General features: G+C 40.9%; 1 protein-coding gene across 20 annotated transcripts in view; it reads left to right on the forward strand.

The window, feature by feature from the left end:
• The window catches only part of LOC142558589 (G-protein coupled receptor-associated protein LMBRD2), a 397,689-nt gene that overhangs the window by 119,298 nt on the left and 256,328 nt on the right, over positions 1-22,063 (forward strand). For 16 of the 20 annotated variants that reach the window (XR_012823027.1, XR_012823026.1, XR_012823030.1 and 13 more), the window contains one exon: positions 14,564-14,654. Coding sequence is in view for 7 of the 20 variants with exons in the window: in XM_075670721.1 (XP_075526836.1) it covers positions 14,564-14,654 (91 nt within the window). In the remaining 13 variants the exon portion in view is untranslated. Of the gene's footprint in view, positions 1-14,563; positions 14,655-14,925; positions 14,997-19,869; positions 19,942-22,063 lie in introns of those variants that run through there. The other 4 variants (XR_012823031.1, XR_012823033.1, XR_012823034.1 and 1 more) reach the window with 3 other exon arrangements.

Consider the following 22,063-nt stretch of genomic DNA (forward strand, 5'->3'; position numbering starts at 1 on the left):
GCTTGATCTGGAATTCCTCTATTTTCCCTCTTACCGCTAACTCATTGATCGGCTTCTTATGTACCAGTTTCTTCCGTTCCCTCCTCAGGTCTAGGCTAATTCGAGTTCTTACCATCCTATGGTCACTGCAGCGCACCTTGCTGAGCACGTCCACATCTTCTAAGATGCCAGGGTTAGCGCAGAGTATGAGGTCTATTTCATTTCTAGTCTCGCCGTTTGGGTTCCTCCACGTCCACTTTCGGCTGTCCCGCTTGCGGAAGAAGGTATTCATTATCCGCATATTATTCTGTTCTGCAAAGTCTACTAATAATTCTCCCCTGCTATTCCTAGAGCCTATGCCATATTCCCCCACTGACTTGTCTCCAGCCTGCATATATACCATCCACATATATACCACATATATATACCATCCTACAACAGGCCAATATCGCAACATAGATTTCTTTCCGGCATAATCAGTCACTACAGGCCGCTACCGCAGCAGAAGCATGATTTCCTTTTTTGACAGTGACACAGGTGGGAAACTTACAGATTTATCATTTCTAATCATTGAAATGCCTTGACGATCTCCCTAGTGACTCTATCTCTGTTCTTAGTTATCACTTTTGTTTTGTCGAACGAGGGTTTACAGCCACAACGCGAGCAGTGTGTGGCTAGATGACTAGTCTTTACCAGATTAGCGTTTGTTTCGTGCATGGAAGGAGTGGTGTACCGTATTCCTTTAGACTCTGGGAAAGAATACATTGGTTTGACGGGAAGGTGCCTCAATGATCACGTATGGGAACATTCAAAGAATGTTAATGATGTGGTAAAGACTAATCATCTAAGCTGCGTTATAATGAAATAGCCTGCCCTGCCGACACCTCTGTGCTGCAGTCTGATTTAACAAAGCTAACTGACTGGTTAGTTTTGGCAGATAGAAATTATACATAGCAAATGCAAATTAACAAAGCCAAAATGAAACATGTTAAATTTGCTTCGATTACTCTGCATACATCTGACCAGTATACAACACGCGGTATTACTGTTGACTCAGTATCTTCAATCAAGTACTTGGGTGTTCCGTTTACCTCCAATTTAAGCTGGAATGCTCACATTGAACACATTACCACAATAGCATGTACAAAACTTGGTTACCTGAAACGGCATTTACACATATTGGACACAAATACCAGACTTCACGCATACAGTTCTCTCAGGCCCTCTTTAGAATGCGCGTCCATAATTTGGCACGCCCATCACTCTAATCTTACGAATCTATTCGAATCAGTCCAAAATAAAGCTCTGCGGTTTATCTTATCTTCATACTCTCGATATCAAGGTGTGTCTGCCCTAAAGAAATCACTCAATCTCCTTTCTCTAGTCATGCACAAGAAATTATCATGGTTGTCATTCTTCCATAGTCTTTACCATAGCAACATTGCATTCACTCGAGCCCATATTCTTCCCGCTCCCCACATCCCTACCTGTGCAGACCGTGTTCATAATCTAAAACCTATATTTGCCAGGACTAATGCTTACCACACTTCGCCTCTAGTTTTATATATTTCCGAATGGGACTTGCTACCTTCAAACATTGTGTCGCTTATGGAATCATAATTTCATGCAGCACTGCTCGGCTTTTTAGACTGTATCAACCTGTCTGGACCTACATATGCTTGAATATTTACCTAAACAGTGTTTTCATCTGCTTGGTATTGTATAACATTTATTCCATTTCATCTTATATGTATTTCTTTAGCTTGTTTAACTAAATTGTCATTCAATTGTATCTTTAAACTTGTGTTCTCATTGGTACTGGTAGTCTCCATCGTGTTTTATTTTAAGTTCTTATGTGTTTTTCATGCTACCAAATAATGTATGAACTGTTTCTCTTTTCTTTCTTTCTTTTCTCTTTTTTCTGTTGTCTTTGTTTCTGTCCGACGTCTAAATCGATTTTTTTATTGCTCCTAATGGAGGTCTTCCTGTATTATTTGCATTGGACACATTGCACTTACATTTGACCTTTTTTGTCCCCCCTATGTAATGCCCTAATAGGTCCTTAAGGTACTCAAATGAATTAGTAAATAAAAATACGTCTAACACCAATTTGCATTAGTGGGCATGGGCCACAGGGTTTGTGCCGCCACTTCAGTGAACGAGTAAAACTTGAAGCAGCGTGAAGAAGACGAAGAGAGCAATCATCGAAAACACACACAACAGGATGTGCACTGTACTGCCCACTGGAAAATTTATTGAAAGCTCACACAGTTTTTATGACATATCAAAAAGGCCTTAAGTCTGTCCAGCCTGCTTTCCCGTTGATTTCATGTATGCAAACCAGAAAGCAGTTTTCTACAGTTTTATGCTGAGGATTGTGGAAGGTTGCCTGACACTGTCTTGCAATGTTCACAGGCATCTGGCTTACCAGAAGACTCTATTTCTGTTAGCAACAGTAGGTAAAAGGTAAATAAAAACCCAAATACAGATACTGCTTTAAAGGCCTTCACTTCACTACATTGTGCAATAGGATGGCTTCCCAAAGGGACGAAGCGAGTGCCATGTGCATGCACATTGCTCACCAGCTGCAGTGGCTTCATATCAACACAGGCGACGTACAAAGACATCTGTGTGCTTGAAGATAGGCGCATCTAAAGCACCGCAGTCAAATCAATCTGCTCTTCTTGTATAGAATCGTTGTTGCCATTTCAAGGACGATATGATGAGTTGGGATGCCACCAGCCATCCCATGCATAAAGTGTTCCAAGTTTTCAAGTAGCGCGAAACTTGACATGACTGGTGTGCTAGCCATTTCCTCGCTTGGGTGTGCTGTTCAGTTAGTGCATGTTATAGTGCAAGCATACCATCAATGGGGTTGAGCATTGTAAAAATCAAGTACACTGCATTGTCTATTTAAGCTCGTTAACATTTGTGCGATAAATGTTTTTTGGTTAAAGAGCTTTTGCTTTTACACAGCGACCTATCAAAGCAAAGGTCTAGGATTATTCTGCAATGTGGAGAAATTCACTTTTCTACAGTAATGAAGAATACTGAAAAATAGTATGTTACCCATAATGTTACACTAGGCAGGGAGACTGCTTCCAGCTTTATTGGCACATAAGATTTCAGTATGTTGTATGATCTTTATCTGGGTTTAAAAGACTGATACATCATCCTATTTGGTCTTGTAGGCAGCACAGTGAGATCTGTCTACTGCCTACCAGTCTGGTAAAGAGTTCTATGGGTCAGGTAGGAATATATATCATTCATAGAAGGATCTGTACAACCTATAAATATTCCTAACAGGCTTGTAGAAATTTCTATCAGTTTTTTTGCTAGGACTCACTTTCTTAAATCTAACGTCAGGAGGAACTAACACCAGGAACTCGCATGCCAACTTCACTGCTTTGGCTAAGTGCTTTTATGCAGTGGAAATATGCCTGCCAAGCACAGGGCTATATGGAATGAAAGAAAGCAATTGCCATCATGTCCTACTTTTACTCGCACTGGTCTGCGACGCACCAAGTGTTTGTGGCAACTGTGAGTGCCGCATGAATTATTCTGGCCCTTGCCAGTGCACAGAGATACATGTGCACAGAAACAAATGCAGTAGCTGATGGAGAATGCACCAGTAGCAAGAGCAAGAAGTTAGGTGTCTCATAAAAATAGCCGAATTTGCATTGCCCATGTTTGCTGAACTACATGTATTATCCTATTATCCTGGAAGTGTATCGGCTATCTCAGTGTGAAATGTACCATGAAATCTGATGGAGGACAAACTCTGATACACATGCATTCTGCCAGATATTCCAGATTTAGAAAAATACTAAACGATCAGAGGAAAACTTGTGGAACTACAAAATGGCAACATCATTTGATAGCTCAAAGGTTTTTTTTTTCGTAAAGAAGCACACTCACTGACAGAAGCTATAAGCTGCAGTAAACGTTAGATTTAAGAAAGTGAGTCCTAGCAAAAAAACTGATAGAAATTTCTACAAGCCTGTTAGGAATATTTATAGGTTGTACAGATCCTTCTATGAATGATATATATTCCTACCTGACCCATAGAACTCTTTACCAGACTGGTAGGCAGTAGACAGATCTCACTGTGCTGCCTACAAGACCAAATAGGATGATGTATCAGTCTTTTAAACCCAGATAAAGATCATACAACATACTGAAATCTAATTGAGGCACTGATAAAGCATGTTAGAAATAGCACACACCCTGGTGCCCACATGCCTGAAGAGATGTTCTTAAAATGAACTGAATATACAACCCCGAACATATTGCCTGCCACGTGAACAGAATAACAAAAACAGTTGGGGTATTAGAGTTCAAATTTTTTTTTCATTTTCATTTATTGATACTGTCAGCCCAACTTTGGGCTATTACAGGAGTGGTAGGTCACAATAGAATCAAAAATATATTTACACGATAAAGAAAAATAAAGTACATTTTGGGGAATGCACTGATAGTAGCACCATGGCAAATACAGCATGTAATACAATACCCAGGTGTACAGTACAACCATTAGGCCAAGTTATGTGTGCGTACGCATGTGCTTTTGACATTTTCAAGAAAATCGCGTAAAGATGACGTCCTTACTATTGAGTCTGATAATAGATTCCATTGTTTTAGTGCTCTTGGAAAGAAGCTGTATTTAAAACAATCATTGCGAGTAATTGGAGGAGGGATATACATACTGTGGCGATGGCGAAAATAGTTACTAGGAGAGAAGTGAAGATAGTCATCTTTATCAATTTTAACATGGCCATGAATAATAAGAAAAAGAAACTTCAAATGGTCATACTCAGTTCTAGACTCTAGAGAAGGAAGTTCAGCAAGCTCACATAACTGGGTAGGAGAGTGGGAACGATGATATTTGTTAAAAATAAACCATGCAGCAAGCTGCTGAATTTTATCCAGCTTAGAGGGATTAGACGAAGTGTATGGGTCGCACACAATTTTCACATACTCCATAACTGGTCGAATCAATGTTTTATATGCCAGGCATTTTACATCAGGGGTAGCATTATACAGATTTCTTCTAAGCGACCACAAGGCTTTCTGGGCCTTGGTAGATAGGTAATCAATGTGTTCATTCCAAAGCAAATCTGAGGTAAGCTTTAAACCCAAGTATTTAAATGCTGACACTCTTTTTAGCACGACACCATCAATGAAATAATCATAATCAATAATACCTCGTTTTCTTGTGATAGACATGTAAACTGTTTTGTCAGAGTTCAGAACCATTTGCCTGCTGTCACACCAGTGTTTTACCTTTTGCAAATTTTGAATTTAAATCCGTCTGATCGGCGGGTGATTCGATACTGTTATATAATACGCAATCATCTGCGAAGAGTCTGATGGGAACTGTAATGTTGTGCGTCATGTCATTAATAAATAATAAAAATGAACTGTGTAAACTGTGAAATTATCAAAACTTTTTACGGCTTGTATGCAGATATATTCCCCTAAACATGTTTCAACATAAATTAAAGCACACGTTTTCAAAGCACAGCAGTGTTAGTTTGTCTGTGAAACTACATTGGGGAAGTTGCATGAGAAAAGTATCAGTCCATTTTTGTAGCAGGCCTGTTCCAGTTCTTTTAATACAAAATTGCATTTACAAATTTTGCGAGATGGATGTTTAACATTTAATGCATATCCAAAAACAGGATTACTGTTGCAATAAAGTTTACTTACAAAGGCAAAACAAAGCACTTTTAAGACTGTGGATACTAACTGCAGCTCTAACTTGTCAGGCTAAGTTTGTGAATGCCATAAATTAGACACTACCAACGTGATTTCATTAAAACTTCTTTCTGGGCTAGTTGGTGCATACTTGAGTTGAAAATTATAACAGCGCTAACACATGCATCCACAAAGGAACAAGGACAAGACCCAAGCGACATGACTGCCAACATGACTAGAGTTTATTTTACACTCCATTATCTAAACAATAAGCAAGCAACTTTAGTCACATTTAAACAAACAAATTAGAGGAAAAAACACAAGACTGAAGTACCAACATCACCATGCCCATTTGTGCTTACGTATGCTGCATAGAACGCCATGTCTAATTGACACGTGTTTATTTTATTTATTTATTTATTTATTTATTTATTTATGTTACAAGTACTGCCAGCCTTGTTACCAGGCCTTAGGCAGGAGTAGGCATTTGGAACAAAAAAACAAGTATGAAATAAGATAAAACAGGATAACAGACACTGAACAAGAACCTGCATAACAAACAACATAAAAGAAACCTTTTGACAATCATGATTTGACTGGTAAAAACGAGGGATGAACACTATGGTTTATTTACAAAGTGCAGAAAAAAAAGGAATAAACTGTTGGACAGTCAACAAATATGGCAGATAATGCATTCCATTCTGAAATTGTGTGTGGGAAGAAAGAAATGTTTTTATCAGATTCCAACTTCATATGAAGCTATTTTCTCCAGATCATGCACATTTGCATTTGTCCCAAAAGCGTTGTGATATGTGACAGAACACAAGTGAGCTTGTGCAAAAAGAACAAACTGGCATGGCACACTGACAGGAAGCAAGGAAACAGGACAAGCATCGCTATTAGTACAAGATCTACAGTAACACATCAGAACGACAATACAGCAATATTATTTAAGCAAAAGTGAGTACAGATCTGAGAACTTTTTCAAGTAAGAACATGGATTTACCATTTCTAAAACCGCATATTCATGGACAAAAACAGCCAAACATCAAGCTCACATATTGCAAAATCAGAAGACACAATTCTGCACTAGGTGCTAGATCAACCACCGCACGTCGAAATGTGTAAGAGCAGTTTAACCTGTGTAGCCTTCAGCACACAACAGCAAAAAAGATGTATCAGCAACAGGCTTCATATATAGTGTTTGGAGTCTTTGATTCAAACCGTAATACACTGTTAAAATAAAATTTTAGAGTTTGCTTTTTTTCACTCATAAAAAAGACAGTGTCTTGGTCATGCTGCCACAGTTAATGGATAAACTTGCACCAGCTGCATTGAGTCAAAAGAGGAAATAAATTGAGAAATACAGATGCATGGTGTGAAAGTGATGCTCTTGTATCAAGTAGCACAACTGCATACTTAAGGCATGATTCAGCTGCTTTACAAGCCTCTGCATACAGACTGAGAAGCTTTACCTCTTCCCCATCTGCTAATGAAGCACTGTTTGTTCACTGGGATCACCCACTCAAGGCAGTCACTTGGTTAAGTAGGGTCCTTCGCTACATGTAAGGACACCGACCCAAAACCATGCATAAGTCTTGTAAAATATTGTCATGTTTTGGCTACCACGACTGTTCATCAGCAGCTGCATCACTATTGCCAACATGTGGACCATGCAATTTCCCAAGCACTTACTTGCTCAACAAGAGTACAATAATGAAGAGCGGAAAATTGGGCTAGCTGGTTCATTCGGAAAACAAGAAACTATCGCAAGAAAAATAAAAGCTCTAGAATTTTGATGGCTCTGGCTTGCTTAATATATTCAGACATCAAAAAGCTGATTCTTACAGAATGCCGTAAAGCGTGGTGCACTGTTACCAACTTCTGTATTTGAAAGCAAACCTTTTACCAGACATTTGTGTACCATGGCTAAAGACATACTGTTCATCGTTACCATGTCTTGAGCATGGGAATTAGGCTCTTTCATAAAGGTTTGGTATTGTCAATACAAAAATATTGTCTATTTTCATAAACACACAAAGGCGCATAACTTCACTGGGTGTTACATAAGCTAGTGGCTCCTCTCTTCTAATGCAGACTGAAAGGTGCTTTGCATGGAGAATTTCAGCAGGAAATTGTTTCTGGCATTGCAGAATTATACAAGAATTCACTCCAGTAAGAATTCTACAAATGAGAAAAAGCGCACCTGGGGAGCTGACAAATGCACTGTTATTAGTCTTTGTAGTCCGATTGTACTGGAGAAAGTAGAATGTTCCTTGGTTAATGACCATTCGGTAATATTCAGTGACACTTGTTGAGTCACAGCCACGGGTGGACTACAGCCTGTTTTTCACTTTTATCCAAGTTCAGGCACAGCTTTCCAGTTCCTAACAAAACTGTCTGCTGACCAGCTCTCCTCTCCTGCACACCAAGAAAACTGAATGCTTCTGGTGAAAGATTTAAACTAGCTTTAGCTGCCTGTCTCTTTCGAGCAAGTACATAACATTCCAATGTTTATAAAGGAACACCATTAGCTCTGCTGACCAGTTTCACAAGAAGTCAGTTTCTGCCTTCAAGTACAAATGAAGAATGCGACCAAAGAGGTCCTAGTTTAGCCACACTATTAGGAAGGTGCAGAATTTGGTGTACATTGTATGTCATTGCACCCAAACCATACAAAGACTGTGTTCTCACAACAAACTCTGAGAGATCAGATGATCTCATTATGTCATATGAAGTGACAGTAGAAGTATATAGATGCCCTCCACAAGCAAACTGAAATGTCTGACATGCTTATCTGGCAAACAGCCAAGAAGGCATGGTAATGAATAATGAAGAACCCACCACTTCCATTCACTAGCTTTCGTGATTGTGAAGTCTGATAATCTTCATGGTGTACATGTGAACCAATTCGGTAGCTTGATTGCCAATAACCTCCTGTTTAAAGAGGCTAGTTTGTCGTGAACCAATGTAAACATCTTTTCTCTTTTAAATGTGATCACATTTTTATTCTTTTTAAGCTGTTGTATGGTGTATATTTGTTGTTTAGGTTTGTTCCAATAATCTTTCCTTTGCAAATCCTGGGCTTCATATTTTATTTATATATATTTTCTTTTGTGATAATGTAAATACATTATTTCTGACTCATTTTTTATGCAATCGGGGAAGCTTGCTTCTTCTTGAAGCACATTACACCTATACAACACACACAGATACTGATAGACTACATATCTGGCAAAGTAATACGAATACACTATTACATTAATAAAGAGAATACACTAGCAGGCTTGTACAAGCGGAATAGCACAGATACGTCCAGAATAGAACTAAAAGGAACTTTATCAGTGCATCAGTTGTATCGTTTCATAATGCAATAGAAAAAACTGATAGAATTTTTATCAGTTTATCCTACCAGATTTTTTGCTAGGGTCTGCACTGACGTTACACAAATAATAAACATGATTTCAATACACAGGTGAAGGTAGTGCTGCCTCATCTCAAAACATCGTTCTCACCTTTCGCGCTCCTGTTTGCCACATAAGCGCTGCGTATTAAGGCTGAATGTTTAGTGCAATGCCTTTTTCACTGGCTAACCACAAATTAAGCACTTACAATGAGGTGTAATGTCAGCGTTAGAGTGTTCTTTTCAACTCCTACTTTGTGGCTCATAAGACATCTGTTTTTACATAAAGCTGGATCCAGCTCCATAGGGTCTCCACTGAACTGCAGTTTTTTTACAGGAGCATGCATACTTGCATGAATTAAGTTTTCTTTTTTTTATGCACTGCAAGTAATTCCCAGAGTTTTTATCGATCCTTTAACTCACGGACACAGGCGTGCATGATCTTTTTCACTCAATAAAGAGGTGTAAAGGTCGACGAAAACCTCCTGAAAGTGTATGTGTTTTCTATCCACAGTCACTAAGAAGGCTCGAAAGCTGCGTAATGCCGGTTCCATACTGTCAGCTTCGCTGCAATGCATCGGTGTTTAGCGGTCAAGCATACGCATTGTAATGCAGTGAAGCACACCAACAACACAACGGGACCAATGTCACGAGTGACACTCCTGACGCTCGCCGCCGCATCTCCTATCGCAATGCAAACCCAGACAGCAAATGTGCCGGAAGGCTTTCTGAGATATTTCGGACATGGCTGTGGTGATTTGAGCGCTTGTCTCACCCACCTAGCATGCTCTGTATAAAAGATTGTAATGGCCAATTAGGTTCCTGTTCCTTAATTATATACAAGTGCACACGCACCTCAGAATAACTATGAATCTGTACCATGTAGTCGATCAGTGTTTCTGTACAGCATTTCCAAGGGTCTATATCAGTGTTTCTCTACAGCTTTGACAAGGGCCTACATGCGGCTATGAAGTATTGTATGGCAACATCCACTTTTCGTACTTTGATGTTCAGGATACAAAATATGATTCAATTCATCTAGGCATCAGCACGGTGTAATGCTTTGCCAGTGTTGCTGTACAGCTGTCACAATGATCTACAGTTATTAAAGTGCTTAGCGATGTTCAGTTTTCTTACTTTCACATACAAACAGTTGAAGTCGTAAACTGTTTCTGTTCCCACAAATCTCCTGAAGTGTGCGGTATGCTCAGCAGCACTAATGAACAATGATGCATGATGTAATGCTTTGCAATTAAATTTCTCCGAGAACACACCGCACTTCCAAACATATCCCCCTGTGACTATCAAAATTTAATATGCTACCATTGCAACAAAACACAACAAACTCACCTTGGACATGGCTTCTTTGTTGTGCCAACCACCAATTCTGTCGATTCTGTGCTGGCACCTCAGCTAGAGATGAACGGAGCAAACAGTGTTCTCCCCCATAGTGCTTATGCGAAGGTAAATCTCAAGGACAGAAAGTCACCACATTTCTCTCTCACAACCACTGCTACTCACACATGCACAGAAAGAGCGGTTAAATCTAATTTTGATGTGCTGGTGCCCCGTGCCGCACATAGTTTCCTACAATAATTGCCCGCACATTGCCTACTCTCGCCATTCTGTTTGACAAGTGCCTTTCAGACAGCGTACCGACATTCTGTGCTTGCTGGTTTAGTTTGCATTCCAGTCACCGCTCTGCTGGCTCCAAGAAGTCTTTCTTGTGAACTTATAGACAGGCCATGTCAAATGGCACCAATGCAGGTGCCCTCGCAGTCCAAATGAGCCCAACTCCGCAACTGAAGAGCCTCAACTGCCGCCTACCACAATAAGCTCAAATGCAGACATCATTGATGGCTTGCTAGGCTGCCATGTGCCAATTTTTGCCACTGTTACCAATTTTTGCCACTGTTACATTTGAAGACTGCACACGTCAACAGCACGGTGTTTTCGTGTGCCAAACTGAATGATGTCAAAGTAATTGAGCAAGTTCTCCCACCGTCAAACAGCGACTGATGATGATGTGCTGTGTGCTCTGGAGTCTTCACACGCGGATCTGACTGAAGCCTTTGCAGTCCTTGCATGGTCGTACAGCAACAGCACAAAACTGGCAGAGATACAAGCTTACAGGGATGCACATAAGCAGAAGTGTGTGCAGCAATGAATCGACCACTTATTCCTTGCACAGGGGTCTTAAAACATAAATAAAATTATATTTTTTTGGATACATTCATTTTTTTTTGGACATTCGATAGTTCCGACTTACTTACGTTCCTTGTGGAGGCTGAATTGTCCATCGTTGACGTAATTAGGTATATGCAACTACAGGGTCCATCATGAAGGTAATGCACATTTTCTGGTAAAAATAGATTTATTGACTGGACCTGTACAAATAGTCAAAATTCTTCAAAATACTCTCCCCCTGCATCAATACACTTGCGGAGACGTGTCTGCCACGCCTGGAAGCACCCTGAAAGTCCTCGACGGGAATGTCTCTGAGGAGTGCTGCAACATGCTTTTGGATGTTTTCCATGTTCTCCTAATGCTTTCTTTTCAGCGCTCTCTTTAGTCGGGACGGGAATGTCTCTGAGGAGTGCTGCAACATGCTTTTGGATGTTTTCCATGTTCTCCTAATGCTTTCTTTTCAGCGCTCTCTTTAGTCGGGAAAACAAAAAGGGTTGCACAGAGCTGAGTTGGGACTGTAAGGGGATGGGGGACAACCGAGGTGTTGCTCCGGGCCAGGAAGTTAGTAATGATGAACGATATGTGGCTGGGGGCATTGTCATGGTGGAGCTTGACCGTGCCTTTGATGTCAGCCCTCACGTGCACGACCCGGCGTTTCAATCTCTTGATCATCTCCAAGCAAAAGGCTGAGTTGACAGTTTCTCCCTGCGGTACAAACTCAAAATGGACGATTCCTCGGGTGTCAAATAAGACAATGAGCATATTTTTGGTGCGATACGTGCTCATTCGTACTTTCTTGGGGCGGTATCAGGTATACCCAGGTATCAATTTTACACAAGTATTTGTTACCATTACAATTAAGTGACAAATCCTCCACTTTCATTTTTTTTATGTTTTAAAGGGACACTAAAGGTTACTGTGAAGTCAAGTTAAAGTGATAAAGCAATGCTCTAGAATGTCTAAGGCGTCAATATAATCGCGAACAGAGCTTTAATAACCAAGAAATTGAGGTAAATGCATGACACGATTTGAGACTCCCCAGCGACATTCCGGTACTAGCCCGATGATTAGGGCACTCCTCATCATAATTTATGTCACTAGTAGTCAACTACTAGTATTAAAAAGATCATTTCATTAGATTACAAGACGGAAGAGAATGCTGCTCGTCTACTTCTATTCGATTCTAAGAAAAAAACATTGACGTTACCCTTGAGTAGTATGGGTGATCGAAAGGTTTTGCTTTCGCTCGACTTTGTGCCGCGCGCACTTTAGAGTTTCAGTTGTTTTGTTATCGCGTCGTGCTGTGGTGGTACTGCTGGCTCGCAAAACTTACATTTGGAACGAGCAGCAAGAATGCCACGTCCATGTGATGTCGTGAGATGCGCGAACGGTCCGTGAAACTTGGTCAAGGGCAGTTGCAGCGGCGAATCCAACATTACTTATCACTGTGTGCCAGCGAATGAACCTCTCCGTTCGAAGTGGTTAAGTGCCGTACCTCTGCCACAGCGCCCTGGCAAAGAGCCAAAAAATCATGTAGTGTGCTTGCTGCACTTTCGTCCAGAGGATTACGAGTTCAACGCCGACTTACTGAAGTCGTGTGGAGTGCCTTTCAAAGCAGGTCGCCGTCGTAGTAGTACGCAACGATGCCGGCAGCGCGAGCCCTCAGCAGCAGGTCATGTTCATCAATGCTTAAATCACTGAAGTCGAGCCCAGCATTGCGAGCCAATGTGCCGTTGTCAGGGTCGTCCATTGCAATGAGCGTCGAAGTTGGCGTCATAAAATAAAGAACCTGCTTATCGTCATGCGCTTTCCCTTCTGCTAGCCACCATAGTTACGCTTTCGTGCTGCTGTCAGCTCTGTCTTGGCTCTGTTTCTGGCCGCGCGTTTGCGTTTTGCGCAGAAAAGCCGTGTCGCCGTTTTATTCATCGATGGCGAACGTTGCTATGAGACCATGACGTCACCACTCCTCGATCATAGGACGGGCTATTGGAACTGCACTAGAGGCATGCAGACGCTTCAGAATGAATTTTCTCTTAAAATAACTCTTCTTCGCATGAAACAAGCATTTCGAGGTTTCTGGGATGGTATTTCAACAGTCCACATTGACTTAACATTAACCTTTAGTGTCCCTTTAAACTGGTAAGAATACCAGTCTTATATGGCAGCTGTCGTGACATAAAAGAACACAATTCATCATTGTCTCATACCATTTTGTGTGCCACTCGCTGCTCTGCCTTTTCGATTCTGGGTCGTACTCGAACATTCAGTATTCGTCTCCACTTATGATAGATATAAGAAAGTCCGGCTCATTCTGAATCAAATGCAACAATTATTGACAGCGCAAAACTCGAAGTTCTTTCTGGTCTTCAGTCAACACTTTCGACACAAGCTTCGTGCAGACCTTGCACATTTGCAGATCCTTGGTCACTATCCCATGTACCGCAAATGTGGGCACATGTTGGGTGTCAGCAATTTGCTGGATGCTCAATTGACGGTCAGAATGCAAACTTCGCACACACGATCCACATTTTCGTCAGTTCTGATCATTGTAGAGCGTCCAGAACGGGGTTCTTCGGTCATCTCCTCTCGGCACTCCTTGAACACTTTGTGCCACCTCCCTGACTGTGACCTTGAAATGCAGTGATCTTTGAAGGCCTCTTGAAACATTTGAAATATTTCAGTTGCATTCTTTTCAAGCTTCACACAAAACTTGATAGCGTATCGCTGTTCAAGCGCATGCTCCATCTCGCCGTGTTATCTGCTCACACTGCTCAAAGTAAACAGGCGACCGGCTGCGTTGGCAGGGCAGAACACTCGGCATATTTCCCGACTGGTATTATCGCGCTGCCATGGATAGTCACGTCATAATAAAACCAGGTGCATTACTTTAATAATGGACCCTGTATACTAGGTATCAATTTTAGACAAGTATTTATTACCATTACAATTAAGTGACAAATCCTCCACTTTCATTTTTTGATGTTTTAAACTGGTAAGAATACCGGTCTTACATGGCAGTTGCTGCTCCATAAAAGAACACAATTTATCATTGTCTCATACCAGCAATTGAAACCACAGGTGACAGTTATTCAGAATGGACACAGCACAAAGATTGGTGCCTAGGGGGGTAGGATGGTTTTGTATAGAAGCACCCCAGATGGCACTAGCAGCAACCTTGCCTTACGCTCTTGCTGCCCCAAGTTTGGCCATTGTGTCCTTCTGTTTTCTCACCACCTCTCTGTGCAAGCAGCTCCCATCTTTCCATTCCAAATAGTGTAGCCTTCTGCTTTTTTTCAGCAGCCTGTGTGCGGCCCTGGAGCTTTGTCCCAGAAGGGGTCCTGCAGAGCCTCTGGCGTGTTGTCTACTGGACGTCCCAGGCCTTGACCTGGTGAGTGGGTGTGGCCTGGTTGCTCAAAAGTGGGCCCGTTGCGGTGCACAGTGATACTGCCAGGGCACTGTGCTGCTGCTGTCTTCCACTCTCTTCAGTATGTTGTGTTTTTGTGTGCTGTGCCCTGTGAGCGATACTGCACTCAAATTAACTCAACAGCCAAGACAAATTAACTAACAGAGTCCCTTTTTCAAGTTTTGGACGTTATCATTAGAGCTCAAGGCATCTTTTCAGACCCAGGAAAGGTCACAGCAGTCCTGGATATGCCACCCTGTGAAGGTGCCAAATGGTTTATTGCCTGCTAGGGCTCATGAATCATAACACAGCAAATGGGGCGAGTTGGTAGGTTAACATTTTTACATATACATGTATGTGCAGTGCTTAGTTAGCTCGCAAATTGGTCCAAAGGAAGGGAATAATATTCATTCCGCCTTTACTGATGGGGATGGGGTCTGGGCTTTACCTATGAATTGCCATCTAACAATGAAATCCAGTTATAAGGCGAAAGCCTTTCTAGGCTCATGATGAATTTTGTGTCAGCGAACGTGGCCACCGAAGTGTTCGCCGAAGCATCATCACGCCATATGAAGACAGATTAAAAATGAGGAATGATTGATAGTGACAGTTAGTGAATGATAATGTTATACTAGAGATTGGTAGATGTCAATAATGACTAGTAATGACTAATAATGACTACTAATGACTTGTAATGACTACTAATGACTGAAATGACCAATATATCTAAAGATGGCTTGTAATGACCACAACTGATTACAAATGACTAAAAATGCTTACTAGTGAGCAGTAATGACTAATAATGACTGAAATGACTTGTAATGACTAGTAATGACTATGAAATGACTAATATGTTTAATGACAACTTGTAACGACTACAATTGATTAGAAATTACTAAAAATGCATAGTAATGACCAGTAATGACTGAAATGACTTGTAATGACTACTGATGACTACGATATGACCAGCATGTCTAATGACAACTTGTAATGACCACAATTGATTGCAAATGACTAAATATGCTTAGTAGTGAGCAGTAATGACTAATAATGATGTGATGCTTAGTAATGACTACGAAATGACCAATATGACTAACGACAACTTGTAACGACGACAATTCATTACAAATAGATAAAAATTCTTAGTAATGACCAGTAATGACTAACAGTGACTGAAATAGCCTCCAAGGTCGATTCAAATAGGTCGCGAAGCTTCGGGCGAAAAGCGGTTCAGTACAGATTGTCACCGACATCAGCATGGGGGGTTATGGGAGCAGCGATTGAAGCGCGACTATGTTTGGAGGGAACAAACATTGGGAAAGAAAAATGCGTTTTTTAATTCAAGCGAGACACAGTTAGACTCATTCAACCAAAATAAAATTCCTAGTCAATTTTATATACTCGTGATGAGTTAAGAAAATACAAGTTTATTTAATTTTATTATTATTAATAAATGCATTTCTTTTCAGCGCCCATCGCTACAGGGGGCGTGACGCCATTATCACTCGCAATGCAATGCACGTCTTTAAATGCGCAGAAAGGCGCACTCGTAAAGCTCACCTCTTGAAATACGCCCCCCTCACAGTTTGTGCTTTCTTGCTTGTCGAAGTTTGTCTGAATTTGGTGACGCGGGTAGCTTCATCGCTTCTTAATCTGTTCAGTCAAAAGTAGTGAGTTACGACCGCCAGATAATTGTGTAGTTGTTTTCGTGCGACTGTGCTGGCCGACGGGCTTGGCATCTGACAATAGGATCAGCACTCTACACCTAAAGCTTTCGTCGGCCTCCAAAGAAAGTATGTTCTGTGCAGGGGTGCGATTTCGACAACCGTACGGCTGGCCTTTTCCTGCATCGCTTTTTACGCTGAAAGCTCGAAACGCCGATCAAGTCGAATGACGGGGCATTTGAAATTGAAATTGAAATTGAAATTGAAGTTTATTCAAAATGGAAAGTACACAGGAAATGTTGTACAGGACATCTGGATCCCTAGCTCAAGGCTAGTTGGGATCCATGCTAGTTATTAATTCACAATCTTAACATCAATACGAAGAAGTATAAGTAAGTCGTATATACATAAACATTCAATTAGAACACAAGGCAGGGTACGTGTATTAGCTACGAGAAACCGACAGAAAGGAATTTGTATTTAGTAAATTATACACTGCAAGTGAAAAGGGTAAACATGTGTACACAATCCAGATGAAAACTATGCAGATAATAGTAGTAAGTGATAATGGGTTTTCACTGATAGTGAAAAAAATTTTGCTTGTTTCACTTCTGTTGGTAAGCTGTTCCATAGGAGTGCTCCAGTGTTGCTTAACCTTCGTCTTCCATATACATTATGCATTTTTGGCAAGAGAAAATTTCCCTTAAGTGCGCTGCGTGTATTGCTTCTGGAATGTAAAAAATGTGATACGCTCAAAGGACAGTTAGTGGTTATGCTATTATGAGTATGCAATATAGTTTTAAGATTCAGTAATAAATTAAAAGGCAGTATATTTAAACTTTGAAACAGCGGCATTGATTTAGCATTGTAGTCCGAAAAAGTCATAAATCGCAAGGCCCTTTTTTGAAGAAATATGATAGGTTCAACGTATGAAACATACGTATTACCCCAAGATGCAATACAGTAGGATAGATGGCTATGGAATATGCTAAAGCAAATTGTTCTCAGAGTGGCAGTGTCGAAGTAATAACGGCATTTATACAGCATAAAACAAGCCTTGCTCAACTTTTTACACAGCAATGCAATGTGAGGCTTCCAATATATAGCTCCAAAGGCAGGACAACAAAACAAATTTTGCGCCTTCGAAAACAAAATGACGTCACTTCTGCTTTTAAGGGACATGGCGTCACATTATTTTTTCTTCCGCCGGAAGTGTTCCCACCACATACAGATGGCTTAAGCCCCATGAACCGCCTATGGACCGCCATGTTTTGAACGTATGGGCTCCTATGGAAGCTTCGCTACCAGGTATATTTACCTTGTAGCCTCACCGTTCACCTCTTAAGAGAGACCTTAAGAGACCCTGTAAATTTTAGACTTGAAGTTAAAGTTCACCGCCCACCACATTTATTGGCAGTACAACCCTAGAATGTACAAACCCATATTGAATTACTCGTTGGCGCACTCAAACTCAGTAAAAAGAGGCGCAGCTGCATTGTGTTTAGGTTGCGCTCTCAGAGTCTTGTCATCATGTTGTCAATTTCAGTTTCTCGTGACAGCTAAGATGGCTAGAGAAAACCGTTTTTCCTAAATCCACTGTCATGTCTATTTGTTAAGGGCTTATAAAGAATTTAAAGAAAGGCGATCTCCCTCAACAGCAGAAGCAAAAAAAAAAAAAAAAAGAAGTTAGCCGTTATTCCATATGCACACTTTATGGGGCGTGGACTAAAAAAAATTGCTAATAAATATCAGGTCTTTTCAGGGAGAAATCAATTAAGTAGAATGTGCAGTCTGGTCAACAAACTTTGGCAGGCGTCGACAACTTCATGTTGGATCAAGCACACGCCACACGTGTTCAGTAGGGATGGTATACACAATATCGCTATCGTGCAGCAAAGTCCACTATAGGCAGACTGGACGGTGCTTTAATGTTCATCTTGGAGAGCACAACACTGCTGTCAGGAATTCTAGGTCAAATCTGGCTGCACATTGCAGGTGCTGCTAATGCAACCCCCTGGTTCACCGAGCCACAGTGCTGTTCAAAAATGGAAATCAAACAAGCGGAGAGATAGTCGAGGCATATCACATGCACATAGATTCTGCCTCATGTGTTAGCCAAATGTCCATTTCACTGCATCAATAAGCGACAGAATTTTTAAATGGCTTGTTTTCTTGGCACCCTTGCATATCTGGTATGCATGACATGACCTAAGTGTTTATAACTATTTGTAAATGTGTCATCTATTCCTTGTCATTTGTATTTTTGCACTGCACATATACATAAAAATCATTAATCATATCGGACATTCCCTTATACAGATCTCAGAGACAAGTTCTCGAATTCATGCACTGCCTTGCAAATACCTGCATTGGATGTGGTGCCCCATTCAGAACTCGGAAAACCTGAAGCATTTGCTGTGTTTTATGTGGAACGGTACAATTCGGCATACAAGGCCATGGTTTCTATAATGCAAGCTCTTTTGGCTGCCAGAGCAACTCTCTGATGAACGCCAAACAGTTGCTTTTGCTTCAAGGTGGTTTACGCCAACAGAACGATGTTACAGCCTAATGCAGTGCTCCCACACTTGTGCCAAATATGCCAAATTTTGTCAAATGAGATTTCCTGCACTATCCTGATAAAAAAAGAAACACGATTTTTCACCTGAGTGCACCAAAATTAGCAACTGTGTAATATGTCTGTGGCTGCAGTGGTCTGCAGACATGGTAAGCAGCTTAACAAATCGAACTTCACGTTATCTATACATCACCAACTGATACTTCCGGCTCGCCAGTGACCACCTAAGAGTCCAAATAATTAGAAGCCCAATATATCCAACTTTGCCAGAAAACAAGTGACTTCATTCTACGAGTGACTAAAAAAAGTGCCGCATTGTCAGATTACCATATTCGGGGATACCTATGGGGATATGTTGGCTTTCTCCGGGTTTTGCATCACCAATGTCCGATGCGTCGATGTCTACGAGCAATGGCATTCGTGGCACTGTGCTGCCAGGAACGCTATCGTCTGTCGACGTGTTTGGTGCCAGTCGAGCAAAATGCTGAAACTAGAAAGTATCCCTGAAATTAATCGTCCAAAAATAAAGCCCAAGTTTGTCAACGCGTTGCTGAGCACACATACGCTTGCCTACGATCGGGTCAGTCCGCATCTCTATCGTTGTCATGCTGTTGCCACAGATAGATGAAAGTACAATCAGTATATTGGGGGGGGGGGCACCGAAACTTCGATCCCTAACTACATAACAGGACCATGATTTTGTAGTGGTGCAGTGGGACATATTAACTGCATCTTTGATGCTAATGATCTTGTGCACTAACTGAAGTGTCACTTTCGTGGCTGCTAAATATACTGGCTTGTACTATTTGTTGTTTTACTTACTGCTTTTCTTTTGAATGTTTGGTTGACTTTTTGTTGTAATCTATACATTTGAAGGCCCCTTCTGCTTGAACCACATGCAGTATCCTGGTGTTAGCAGCGCAAAACGTAAACTCGACACAAGACGAGAAGACGACACTACAAGCGCTGATGTTCAACAACGTTTATTTGAAAGAAACATGGCTTCTTATACGACAGACAGCTGAGCTAGTTGGTAAGGACTCATTATGCAAAAAAGAGAGTACCAATTCAACACAATATTCGTGTTGTCCACTTCTCTACTCTTGTGTCCTGTCTGCACGCCTCACCTCTTTTTTGCATAATGCTTCTTATACCTTTGCCCACGTGTCACAAACACGGCATCACATATCATGTGAAACATGCACTTTTTTGCACTCAAGATAATGAATGTTTGTGCAAAAGACCAAGTTCTTTTTTTTTTTTTGTTAGTAACAAGGACAGCATGCTAACACATTGGTCACATTGGTCAAGTATATAGGGCAAACTGGAAGATGCACAAACACAAGACTAAAAGAACATTAAGCTAACGTTGAGCAGGTAAACAGGAATCTTGGTACCACGTCAGGGATTACCCCCTCTAGAGCTTGTGCTGCAGAATTCAGACTCTGTGAGGTGCTGAAAAACACAATGACCAGCTGGTTCGGGAGATCAGGTTCAGAAGCTGGTTCGGGTGAGGCAGCCAACATTGCCAGACTTTTTCATTTCATTTCATTTTATTACCTTAAAGGACCCAATAAATGGAGTGTTGCATAAGGGGTGGCAAGAATAAAAATACATAGTCACAATAACAGGAAGTTTTTTACATTTTTGACGAACTTTGATGGGCACATAATGACAGCAACGTTTTTGGTAAGGCCGTTCCAGCCTACAGCTGTGCGAGGAAAAAAAGAATTTCAAAACATGACAGTGCTTGAGCTGTTGACGGGCAACCCGTAGCTGATGGTTGGTGCGGTGAGATATGCGTGTAGGGGGAAGGATATAAGGTGCGATGCACATAGGGCTATGAAAAAATTTTGAAATAAAGATAGGCTGGCAATGCGATGACGGAGCGATAAGGAGGATAATGCAGATGCAGTTTTTAAGGAGGTAATGCTGATATCAAAGAAATATGATGAGTGGATGAATCGAGCTGCGCGATTTTGTATAGATTCAAGATAATTAATTAGGTATGCTTGATTAGGATTCCAAATAGGCATTGCAAATTCTAGTTTTGACCTGACAAATTATTTGTAGGCTAATAATTTTACTCGTTGAGCAGCATGATGTACATGGCGTTTTAGAAATCCTAACGTCTTGTTCGCGGATGATATTAGCAGGATGCATTGTTGGGCAAGTTGGTTCATTCTATTTAGAAAAATTGGATGGTATTAGGTTAGTGACATGAGAATTCCAGGAAAGATCGCTCAAAAGTGTTTCTCCTAAATACTTGTACGAATGAACTAGTTCTACTGGAACTTCAGAGATTACGTAAGGAAATACGAGAGAATTGCGGCGACGATAAATGGACAAATATTTACACTTACGTAGGTTAGGTTCCATTAGCCACTCGTTCCACCAGTCCTGGACAGCATTAAGATCACTTTGAAGAGAAGATTGGTCAGCGGTGGAAGTAATAGCACGATATATCACACAATCGTCCGTGAACATACATATGGTAGATGTTACGTTTAACGGTAAATCATTTACGTGTATTAGGAAAAGTAGCCAAGCACGAATCCCTGCGGGACGCCTGATGTTACAGACTGAATTAGAATTCCTATTATTAATGGTGACGAATTGTGAACGATTAATCAAGAATTCTTCAATCAACTTCAGTATATTTCGAATCTGTTACAGTGCGCGGGAAGAAGAAAAACTTAGAGGTTAGTTCGGGTTTATAAGGTGTTAAAGAATCAGTGTGACGATGCCGTGTTTGGTGCGCTGTATGTGGTTTAACATGAGCCTGTGAGTGGAGGGACAAACAGTTGTTTTTAAGCAAGAAATTTCAGTCGTATTTTTCTGTGTAGTTGTAGCGTTTGAATATTACGTTGATTCATTAGGCTAGTAGGAGAGTCACTCAGTCAATATTTAGAAAAAATAAACCTGACAGCTTTACGTCGGACCATCTCTAAAGCGTTAATGTTAATTTTCTTATAGGGATCCCACACAATACATGCATATTCTAGTCTCTGTCGGATGAGTGTAGTGTAAGCCACTAATCTAGTACCAGAAGGAGCGTGCTTTAGTTTGAGCTTCCAGAAAGACGAGTTACATACGTTAGAAATGTGGCTATTTCAGCTGAGGTCACTGGTTATTGTGATTCAAAGATATTTATA

The sequence above is a fragment of the Dermacentor variabilis genome, chromosome 9 (assembly GCF_050947875.1).
Source record: "Dermacentor variabilis isolate Ectoservices chromosome 9, ASM5094787v1, whole genome shotgun sequence".
Lineage (NCBI taxonomy): Eukaryota > Metazoa > Arthropoda > Arachnida > Ixodida > Ixodidae > Dermacentor > Dermacentor variabilis.